General features: G+C 32.2%; 1 protein-coding gene across 1 annotated transcript; it reads right to left on the reverse strand.

The window, feature by feature from the left end:
* Positions 1 to 1,013: 1,013 nt before the first annotated feature.
* Positions 1,014 to 5,214, reverse strand: LOC105116096 (BTB/POZ domain-containing protein NPY4-like). Its single transcript, XM_011013288.1, has 4 exons — positions 4,720 to 5,214; positions 3,294 to 3,363; positions 1,956 to 3,131; positions 1,014 to 1,756 (listed from the first exon to the last, which is right to left on the reverse strand). Exons 1-4 carry the CDS (start codon positions 4,779 to 4,781, stop codon positions 1,193 to 1,195), a joined length of 1,872 nt encoding a protein of 623 aa, XP_011011590.1. The 5' UTR covers positions 4,782 to 5,214; the 3' UTR covers positions 1,014 to 1,192.
* Positions 5,215 to 12,180: the final 6,966 nt, after the last annotated feature.

The following is a 12,180-nucleotide window of genomic DNA, read 5'->3' on the forward strand; positions in this document are numbered from 1 at the left end:
TGATTTTACCGAGTTAATTTCTACATCGTATACTCGTGCAGTTGCGAGTTAAAATAAACCGATCATAAAAAGTGATCAAGCAAATACCCATTATCATCTTTACACATCGATACAATTTTAAATGATCTTTATAATATTAAGAAACATTCAAGCTATAAAAATACTTTTATTTTAAATTCAAAAGTTTCAAAGTTTTTAACTTTTAGAATTAGACCATTAGGAGTTTAAAATGTTTCCACTATCAATGTTGGAGATAATGCATGATAAGCGTAGCAAAAGGCTGATAATAGGAGGTGAAACCCTTCAAAAAACATAAACTGGATATTAACGATCATATAAAAAACTAGTTTATTTTCAAAGCACCAATCTTTTAGAATGAGGATGCTTAAGGTAATTTCCATTTTTTTTCCCTGATAGTGAAAACTTTAATACATCCTTATATGTTTCAACATTATCTTTTTTATGATTTTCTTTTCAAAATTAGCATAATTAATTAAAAATATAGGTGAAATAACATAATTGAATTTTTTTTAATAAAATATCATAGTTTATGTGTTGCAATTAAAAAACATGACTTTTATAATCTGTCGCTATTTAAAATAACATGATTTAAAAAAAATATTAAATAGGCATAAGTGAGGAGAAGAGAAAAAAACAAAGAAATAAAAAATTCTAAAAATACACTAAAGTTTTAATTATGATACCATTGTATTGTCAAAAAAAATCTTAATAGGATAAATTTAATGACACCAAACAAATTTATCAATGATTGCTCGAATGAGTTACATTTATTATCAAAAATAAATAAATGAACCACCCTCTATCTTTGAATGGCTAATGTAGCACGTTTGAATCACTATTTTTTTATGCTATTATTTTTTTATGCTATTAATGGTATTATAATTAAAATTTTGATATGTTTTTGGTGTTATAATTAAAATTTTAATATGTTTTTTATTTTTTATTTATTATTTTTTATAAAAAAATTATTATTATAAAAGTTGCATTTCTAGTTATTTTGCCAGTATTTTTTTTTAAATGTGCTAAAAATAAAAAATAGCCCTCTTTTACATGGAAAATCGCAGTGGATATTCCGCTGGCAATCGTCAGTGAATTCTAAGAATTCCCTAGTGGTCAACTTACTGAGATAATTTAACAAGCCCAACAACAAGCCCATGCTTTCCTTTTTTGCTCAAGGATGTTCTGTCAATGATACTGAATGCCTTCTGCTTCTTGAAGGAGTAGATTTTGTCTCCTCTGCAGTGGCAGAACCCGATGAATCGGAACTGCTAATCTCACCATTTCGCTCTTTGTTTGACCACAGCTTCGAAAAGATCTTTGACATGACTAAACCTTTCAGTTTACCAGCTGCAACATCATTTTTGGCGCCATCATTCAAATTTCTATCGCTGCCACTGCCCCCTAGCCTTAGAGCAGCAAGTTCTCCTTTCAAAGCCTTGACATCTTCAGCTGTTGGCACAGCATCCCAGTCCTCTTCTGTATTGGTTGTCGATCTTGAGCTCCCATGAGACCCACCCGGGAGTAAGGCCCTAATAGACCCAGGTAGTTCTTGAGTGCTGTTGTCTACAGCTAATGTTGCTTGCCTAATCTGCTCAAAGAAGAGAACCTGTACAACAACTCGCAAGGGTAACCGCTCATTTTGCACAGCATGCATGCACGCGTCTGCTGACAACTTCCTGCAATCCATCAACCTACAAATTCTCTTTCTTTCACTCTTGCTGATCCCAGGGTGTTCCTGCACCAACAATAACAATTAGTCTAAGCACTTATAAACCAACATTAAAATTCCAGAGATCATGTATTAGTGGTGATCTCGCATCTACCCAGGCATTCACACACACAATGACATAACTGCTTATGTGCATATCTCAACATATATATATTGAAGATCAATAAGTGATGCTTATATAAAAAATGAAATTTTAGAAACTTACCTTAAGATACATATCGATGGCGCGGTACAATCCATCATGTGATGCTCTCCCAAAGCTTGATACCGTGTTAGCAAGATTGACAAACTTTGAGAGAGGTAAATTGGGATCTCGGGCAATTTCAGCAAGATAACCCTCGACCAGCTTTGCCACGAGCACTTTGGAAGCATCTGATGCAAGCTTTGGGCTTCTATTGTCCTGGAAGTCACCGTCTACAAGAAGAGCATTCTTAGCATTCTGTTCATAAGCCACAAACTTCTCTACTAGGGCTTGCACAATATCAACATTATACATTGTTGTTTCCCTTGTTGAAGATTGAATCAAAAGATCAGCCACTGTAACCTCATCGAGCTGTTGACTTATTCTTCTCATCAATTCATTCCTTTCCGTTTCTTCACATTCTAACAGTATTGCTGCTCTTAACAACCTAAGCATGAAACCACAGGGAACACTGCCTTTCTCCGTGGGCAGCATCCAGACAATGGTCTCAGCTAATGACCTGTATTTTGTAATATCGCCACTCTGCAAAATTCCCTTGCTAAAACCTGGCAGTCTTCTCAAGGCATATGCAATCAAGGCTTCTCCAATTAAATCACTGGAGACTCTTCCTTTTGTTTTTATTGTTGTAATTACCCTTTTGTATAAATCGATTTGAAGTTCACAAAGATCTTCTACCCACCAATCTTTAGGAACTACTTGCGGTCTTCTTACACCATTCCACAGAGGATCTTTCCCACTCTCAGATGGGAGCTTTTTCCTGTTATAGGTGTATGACCACTCCACCTTGGTAGTATCCATGCAAGCCTTTGAAGCTATGGAATCAAGACAATAGCTAACCAACTTTAATTCTTCGGCCCATGGAAGAAGAGATTTTGTGGTTTGAAGGATGATGATAGAATCTTTCCAGCTGCGAAAGATGCTGGAATTTAGGAAGATATCAATCTTGTAGACAAGGTTTCCTTTCTCAACACTTTCATACATCTCAAGGAACTCTGCTGCACACCGAGCTGCAACCACATTGTATGCATTGAGAGTGACAGTCATACCATAACAGAACTTTGCACATATCTCAAAAGCAGCAGGTCCACCAGGAATCTCCGGGATGAGAATTTCATCACCATCATCACTTGTGCTCGCAACCAGCTTCTGCAGATGTTCACTCTTGGATAGCAGTGGAAACTAGAGAAAGATGAGAGGAAATCCCATAAACCCTGGCAGTCAGTACCAGAACAATCTACCTAGCAAGATCTATGATTTTGAAATTGAATCATTATCATTAACTCGTTTTTTCATAGTTCTATGTACAACTATTATTCCTTAAAATCGTCCAATAATGCATACCTTGTGCAGATAGAATTTCACATCCCCAATATTAATCACCATGTCCGTTGCCACCTCAGTTGCAACATACCTGAAAAACAGAAGTTTCTCTCATCATGTTGCAAACAAATTTGTATAACTCATATAGAACAACGCTAGAGCTAGTGATAAAAACAGAGAAACATGGATATAAACGTCTTCTTAGTTTTAAATATGAGAAGGCAAGAACGAGCTTTTGCAGAAAGGGAATGGATTAATTCTGGATTATCAGGTTGAGTTAAAATGGAATATTAGAGAAACCTCTTGTAAAAAAAAGATATTAAAGTGTTATATCATTTGAGTAAAGAAATAAACTACTGTTAACACAATAACTTGAGCACTGTTTTGAAGAGGGCTTTACTATTTGATAAGTCATGCCTTCTCAACTTTTGAAGGAATAGCAGACACTGTATTTTATTGCAGTACAGGGAGAATCTAGTGTCTTAAGAGCTGATGGGACACAACAGAGAGAGTGGAACCCACGACAGAAGGATTTTGGCTCATACAAGAACAACTTATTTGCCAAATAGCACCTAACATTCAAAGAAGAATGGGCAGCACACCATTACCAAAACATGCTTTCTTGATAGTAAAATGTGAAAAACGTTATGGTAAACAATACTTCAAGTCAGCTTAGATGAAATTATATAATTTTAATGAATATGACGCCCTTTAGTACCTGGCACAAATGTTATCTAACTAGTATTTTATGGAAGTCTTTTCCTACTCGGCCCGAGTTGTTATGTTCAATGAGAAACCGATGCATGCATGCTCTCACTTAAAAGGTTTAGTCTTCTTGTATTTGTGGTGCAGTATGTATTTTATCCTACTCATTCTTGAAAACTTGCTTAATAAAAAACTAGAACTTATAATTTTTTTTAAAACGCAATTGGAGAAGCTATTGCAATGTCAAACACGCACTTAGAACATGTTTAACATTGTAGTAATATTTGCTTTTCAAAGTTCAAAGTCTAAAGACCTCATGTATCTTCAGAAGCATATCACTAGAAACGGACAAACTATCTAAAACCATAGTTGACAGCACCAGATTGAAATGATCTCTCCATCAACTTAGAAGCCAAGTTTGTTCCACATCAGTTGATACTGACAAGACTTATTTTTAAAATGTCCTCAAAATACATAATAACTAAGCATCCACCAAGAAAATTTTAAAAGCAGTGAAACAAGTACTCTTCCGTAGAATCAATACCCTTCAAATATGAAAAAGAAACTGAACTGGGAAAGAGCAACTGAACTTAGAAAAATTAAAATCCTGATAACAGAGCTAAGATTGAAGTTAATTGCTCAAAAAACAACATAATTTTTTTATAATGGTCTTCAGCAGAGGTAAATTGATTAAAGCTATTGTAAATTAGCATCTAGTTTAAAGTGGGATATCAAGACTTACCTGATGTTGTCCCCATCGGCCTGAAAAGAATCAGGCTTGGATCCAAGTTTCATAAATTTCATATTTGCCTAACAAAGATAAGTCCCTCAGCTTCACCTTCAGAAATGAAAATTCCCAAACTCCACGAAATCCAAAACTTTGCAAGCTAAAATCGCCAGGAAGACTAAGGGAAAAAAAAAAATGTTTTGACGAGCTTCGTAGTATGAACGGAACTTGCCCACAGAACGAGGTCGAGGAGGGAAAGAGAGTAAATGGGGATAGTGTGGTTTTGTAACAAAGTGAAATGGTTGCTAACGAAAATGGTAACAGAGTCCAAGGACACCGGACAGAGAAGGTTAATCAAGGAGACATGGCCTCTAAACTCTCTCAAACATGATAAATAAAAGAAGAGACACTCCCACTTGCTCAAAATTGACACCACCGTCCCAAGTCTTATTTCATTAATTTATCATCTCTCTCTCTCTCTCTCTGCTTGCCTTTTTTTTTATATGTGTATATATATATATGTATATACACACCTAGTATATAATCAATAGATCACCCACAGAAACACTAGAAAAAGAGACACCATTCAATTTCGGGACCCCAGCCCAAATATCCACATTCTTCTACAAATCTGAATCCCCTACCGTCACCTTTCAATTTAAGCTACAGAACACCTGCAACGAGAAGACAGCATATCTTGGTATTAGTTCAGGGAGCCACCAAAACAGTGGACAAAAAGCATCACTTTTGAGGGGAATTGGATTATACAAGAGAGAGCATCACTACCAACAAAGTTGTTTCAAAGTGGAGGTGAATATGTAAGAGTTTTCAGAATCAAGTCAAGAAAGTGACACAGAATCCGTGTTCATAATTTAACACCACAATGAATAAATTCAGCTTCAAGAATTTGAAAACTTCCCAACATAAGGAAAGGTATCTCATAATTTAAATACAAACAAAAATTATTTCAATTACAGTAGAATTTTGATGGAAACCAGCTTCAATTAATGCTCATAAAAGGATAAACAAGCAGGAAAACGTAAAAAGGAAGAAGCAAACGAAGAAATTTGTAAGAACTTAATATAAAAAAATAACGAACAGCAATACTTGATTGACAAGATCATCAACACAAAAAAGCAGAATCAAAGCATGAGAGTACATCATATTTTCGACACTTTCACATATGGGGAAATGTCTCTCTAGAGACCAATCTCCCATTAAAAAACTGTCACAAGCATGTATGCACCTTCCGTGTTTCTTATTTATTAGCTTGTGGTCGAGAACCAAAAACAAGAATCAAATAGAAGCTTGGTAAAAACAGGTGCTTAAACACACAACATTCAGTGCATGAGAGAGACTTAAAGAAAAGGAAAGGAAAGGAAGAAACCCCACAAACCACAAAATGCACCCAACAAAACCCAAAAAACCTTCCATAAAAAAGATGAGCTGTTCCTCATGTTTGACAGCAACCTCTGCGTGCTTTGCCCACACACTCACATAAAAAGCCAAATCCCAGAATGTCCCATCTCTCTTACTCGCTTTGAATAAGCACCACCGCCCCCACCATCTTTCTTTTCATGTATCTTTTCACTACTCCTATGTCTTGAAACCTACCTAAGCTAAGCACCCAAATAAAAACAACTCATAATTAAAACGACTTTCTTTCACTTTAAAAGCAAAACAACTTCATTTCTTCGATTGTTTTCGAGTGATGCATACATGCACAAACTTTATGGATGGAAATAAAAGTAAACGGCCATGATGATTCAAATTTAATACAGTGGATTTTGTCTTAAAAAATAAAAACCTCTGGCACATGGAGTTTATAAGTGAGTTATGTACTTCATTTTAAAACATATCAAATTAGTCTCTCAAGAGCTACTCTCTCACATTCAAACTTAGTCTTATGATAAATTTTGAAGGAGAGAAGTTATAAAATATACAAATAAGGCTTTCTAAAATATATGATTTATAAGAAACACAAACCCAGAGTCATGATAGATCATGAAAATCTCCTAATCATCATAAGAATTAAATTAACTCATATTCATTTAGGTTCGGCTTTATCATGTAATCTAACACTTTATTGAAATTAAGGTAATTAATTTAACTCTTTAAAGCCTTAAAAGCTTAACTACTCCAATAAAACTACTATTAAGTTAGACTTGGGGTGTCAATAATCCTTAATAAGACAACACCCCTAAAAAAAATATACATTTAGATCTCATGCAAGCCTAACCTTGGACCGGTTAGACAAGCCTTGAAGCCAATTGCTATCTCTAATACATTATCTCTTAGGTTAACTTTGGTCTACTTGCTATCAATTATGGAGGTAAAATGTACACATTAAATAATGACATATCTTCTAGTTATTTATTTTTTAAATATCAATTATTTTATCATTATTAAGAATATACATATCACAAGACTTAAAATAAAGACATCTTTTATAAAGAATCTTTGTCACTTTTATTCTATCTTCTAATAGTCCAAAATTATATAATTTATAAGTATATCAACTATCATCCATTTGTGATACTTGAATACAAAGTTATATAAACAATCTTGAATTCCAAGATAAATAATCTTGTTCTAATGAATAATCATCTTTTATATAATTTTATTTGCAGCAAACCTCCCTTTTCTTTTAAGTTTTACATGCACAAATATAAAGTTAAAATTATTTTTAATCACACTTAAACATAATATTTTAAGCCCAATAAAAATTTATTTTACAAATGTTTTAGTAGCTCTAACCAAGTATCTTATACCATTTAATTCTAACCTTTAGTTTTAAAAGAAATTAATGATTTGTGAAGTTTTATGCAACTTGATATTAAGTAAACTAAATTAAAGAACAAAGTGGCCATTAATGAAGTTTTATGCAACTAGACTAAATTAAAGAATAACAAGGCCCTCACTATAGCTTTGTTTTCAATCAGCTCATTTCTTGTCTCTCTAGTCTTTTATAGCTAACCAAAATGAATGAGATAAATACATGTTAATCTGACAAGCATAACTTCAATGTTTTCTTTATGAAATACAAAATAACTTTTAAAGGAATTAAGCAACTCTCTTTTCTTGGAATTTTAAATTAAAAAATAATGAGAATAATGAAAAGAAAAATAAAGTTAAAAAAAACTATGTTTATCAAAAAATTACACATCCATTCTTTTCTCGTACTTCGATAATAATGGCATCCATCTCATTTTCAGAATTCTTTCCTATTTTTTTTAAGATAATTTTTACAAGGTAGATGAAAACTTGTCTTTTATTTTCTTATAAAATGTTAGGTTTCTTCTTCTTCCATTTTGAATTTAACCATATTCTATTCTATCATATAAAAATTATTAGCAATTGATATATTGATTTTTGGGATAATTAAAAAAAATCTCTTATAAATTGATCTTGTTTTCACTTTCCTGCTGTACTTTAAGAAATTACACTTTATATCCTAAGTTAAATAATTTTTTAGAAAAAAGATAAAAAAAACTACCCTTATATATAATTACACTTTATTCACTCTCGACCTCGCTTTATTAGAAAATCTAACATTTAAAGTTGCCAAATATTTTTTAAATGAATCTCGTGATCACATTGTCACATAATTGACATGCAAGATTGAAATAATCCTAGAAAGCTAAAAATCAAGTTTCATAAAAAGTGTGATATAAAAATTACCTGAATCAAAGTGTCAATACTATTGGAATGAATCATCACCCAACGATTAGCAAATTGTGAATTAGCAAATTGTGAATAAAAAGTATAAGGAAGAACACCACATAGTTATTTATACTTTGATAAGTTGTATTGTTCTTTGTCCTAACAAAGAAAAAAGTATTGCATCAAGCAAAACACAAGTTTATTAAAAACATTATGGCTTAAAAGCAAAAACTTAAGTACGAGGTAAATAAACCTATTTATACTAGGTAGAAACGCCTTAAACAAGTTTGAAAAAATAAAATAAAAATTCTAAATAAAATAGAAAAAAATCCTAAATCAATAAATTCTTGCATAGTAGCTTCTAAACCTTATCACAAAGCCTTTCTGATATTTGATTGATCTGAGATTTTAACCCAATATAAAAAAAAGACTTTTGAAAATTTATTGTAAAAGTTCAGCTTGATTCAACAGTCAGATAAATAATTATGTTTGTTAGTATAAAACATGTAAAACAAATAAGTCCAAAATCAACTTTTAACTTTCCTAAATAAGCATCGAAAACATTGTAATAACTTTAACCCTTTAGTTTCTTTGTAGAATATGGAAACTCCTAAAATATTATGGCATTAAATATAATTAACCCTCTTTTTATATATATACAGTGAGGATAAAAAAGAAATCCATATAGAAAAATGATTTTAGAACATTAAAAGCATCATTACCACACTTGGAAACTATTTTTCTATCCATTAAGAATCCTTATAGAACTATAAATAGTTCTAAAATTATCTGCTTAATATCCTTGCATTATTAGAAAAAAACTCATCTTCAAAATTCCTCTTCATAGTTGTTCCAATCCCTATCTTAACTAACAAACCATGTTAAATACCTTCTCCATTATGCAACACTCTCTCTCCACTACCATACTTTTCCCACGTCGATTTGATACAAAAAGGCAAGCATTCCAATTTGTAAGGTAAAATTAATGATGTTGAAGAATTGGTGAATGATACGAAAGAGGATAGGTTGTATGCAATATTTATTAGGTGTCTACTTCGAGACATGTTGATGGCAAAGATTATGAGTTATTTTTTAGGTTGATTTATGCTCTGTTTAGAGAGAAAGAGGGTTGTGATTTCTAGGTAGATTTTGGATTTAAAAGTGATTGAAATTTTTGGTGATTTAAGGGTTATTGTGTGATGTTTCAAGTTGAATTTTTTATGTTTTTTCAATTGGCAGAGTTTGGTATAATTTATGGCTTTTTATTTTATTTTTTTTATGAAAAGAGAGGTTGTTATTCTAGTGGGTTGTTCTGGTTTTAGGCTAAAATAATGGCAGGTGTTTGATGACTCAAGGAAAGGAAAGATTATATGATGTAGGCTTCTCCTTGTTGAGTTCCCATAGTGAATACAGTAATGGAAAAGAAAAGAATGACTATAATTGTAATAAAAGGGGTAGCGGATAGTTTTTTATAAAAACATTTGGTGGCAAAATTGTAATATTTAATGCAATGGCTCTTTAGTCATTAAAATGAATATAATAATAAACATATAAGTATTCAAAATTTTTTTTAACCTTTTCTTATAGGTGAGGTTGAGGATGTATTGACACGATAAAAGATTGATGTCTTCTCCCAAGTGCAGGAGTGTCAAAATAATAAATAACCCAACAATAACAGGGTGGAACCACAGGGAGGTTAATTATATAAATTATAAACAATAATAACAGTAACAACAATAACAACAATAATATTAGTAGCAATAATAATAATAATAATATAGTAGTAGTAGTAGTAGTAGTAGTAGTAGTAGTAATAATAATAATAATAATAAAGAAAGAGAAGAAGAAGAAGATGATGATGATGAGAACTTGGAGATCAAATATTAATGTAAGGATTAAGCAATAATAATAACAAATGTCAAGGTTAGAGGTTCCACTAATGGTATGTCAAACAAGTATAGTATAAACTCTTATTATTGAATTGGAAACCACACACAAAGGAGGTTCCAATCAGATTATATATTGTTAACATGATTACATTAGTCATCTTATTCGATTAATGCTAATACTTGTAAATATTGTCAAGCATCTATGCTTATAACTTTTGTTAACAACAAATCAAGTTCCTTTCATAGCTCAGGTGTCGACTATACCCTACAGTATAGGCTATGAAAGTGCCAAGCATTTGTTGTACCAAGTGTTATACAACATAAATCAAGATTAGTCATTTAACAAGCAAAGTATTAAAGAGTGAACAAGATAACAAATATAAAACATGTTAGTATCAAACATTAAAGTCCATATTAAGTTTACACTATACTTATTCTTACACCATTAGTGTAACCTTTTCACCTTGACATAACTAACTTAGCTAGACATAATGAAAGAAAGCAAAATAGATAAACAAAATAAGAACATAAAAGTTAACTAAGTAAAGGAAAGGAAATGAAAGGCATAAACTTAATATTAATGAAAACAAAGCATAAAAAATACAAAGAGAGAAAGGAAGAGCATGATCTTGATCTGAACACCAAGATGCCTAAATGCATGGCAAATGCCTCCTTTTATAGGCCAAAATTGGAAACTATTGATTTGATGACTAATTGATAAGTGGGTGGCCAACTTTTGACTTGGTGACAATCCTTATCTTCTCTTGTCTGCCCAAAACGTCATTGATAACGTCAAAACTGGAGCCAGTTGCAAACATGAAAGTTGTAGGCAATTGTCTCAGCTTTCTTGTGTAAAAAATTCAGCTCATTTGGACTTCTAGAACTCCAGATATGGCCAAAATACCGAGCTTCTACAACTCCAGATATGGACTAAACACTGAACAGTGCTTGGGTTGGAGGACAAATTTGAACTTCTTTGTTGTTGCTACAATTTGGACTTGATAATGGCCTTTTTAGATCTTGGGCTCCATATGAAAGTTGTAGGCCTATGTCTTACCTTTCCATCCATATAAATTGGACCTAAATCTGAGATATATAGCTCTAGATATGACCCAATTACCGAACAGTGTTCCAGTTTGGATTGCACCGACATCTCTTTTCTAAGTTTGGCCATCTCTTTATCCTTGCAATTTAAGTTCTTAAAGTCATCAATCAATCCTTTCATTTATGTGATAGACCTGCATTAAAAATAGACATTTACCACAAATTAAAGGTATCTTATATTATTAGATACATTATTATAAAACATATTTTAGTTAAGGAGTTATTGATACTTCAAGTGCAAAATGATGATATAAAACCATGATAAAAATGCACTTTTAAGTACTAATCACACCCCCCAACCAGCTTATTACTAGTCCCTAGTAATCAAAGCGTAAAATAGAAAAACAATTTGTATATTCCACAAAGCAAGGTATTCATCATTTAACTTCCATTAGTCTATCCAGATAAACAAACTCTCATTAAATTTATATATCTGCTCAATACCTCTTAACAAGATATTAATAAACCTTTCTTTTGTGCTCAATGTATCAACACATAATTATGGGGCTTTTCTTGGAAGAAAACAAAATTTTTGTTCTAATGTTTAAGGTTAACTTCCTTGGGTTGGGATTACTATTTTTGTCTTTTTTTTTTTTAACTCTATATACATATACTTTAAAAACATCATGCATCTTTAACCCATGTAACGAGCTTTCAGCTAATGACTCCCAGACCAGTTGGTCTTAGGGCATTAGGTGTTAAGACACCCCTACGAGCTTAGTAACTCGGGTCGCAGATACTGATATGTAGATAGTGCAATGTTTGATTCCCTTAAGCTTTTCTCCTCAACCCATGTAACAAGCGTTGGGCCAATAGCTCC

This window comes from Populus euphratica, unplaced genomic scaffold, assembly GCF_000495115.2.
Source record: "Populus euphratica unplaced genomic scaffold, PopEup_1.0 scaffold859.1, whole genome shotgun sequence".
Lineage (NCBI taxonomy): Eukaryota > Viridiplantae > Streptophyta > Magnoliopsida > Malpighiales > Salicaceae > Populus > Populus euphratica.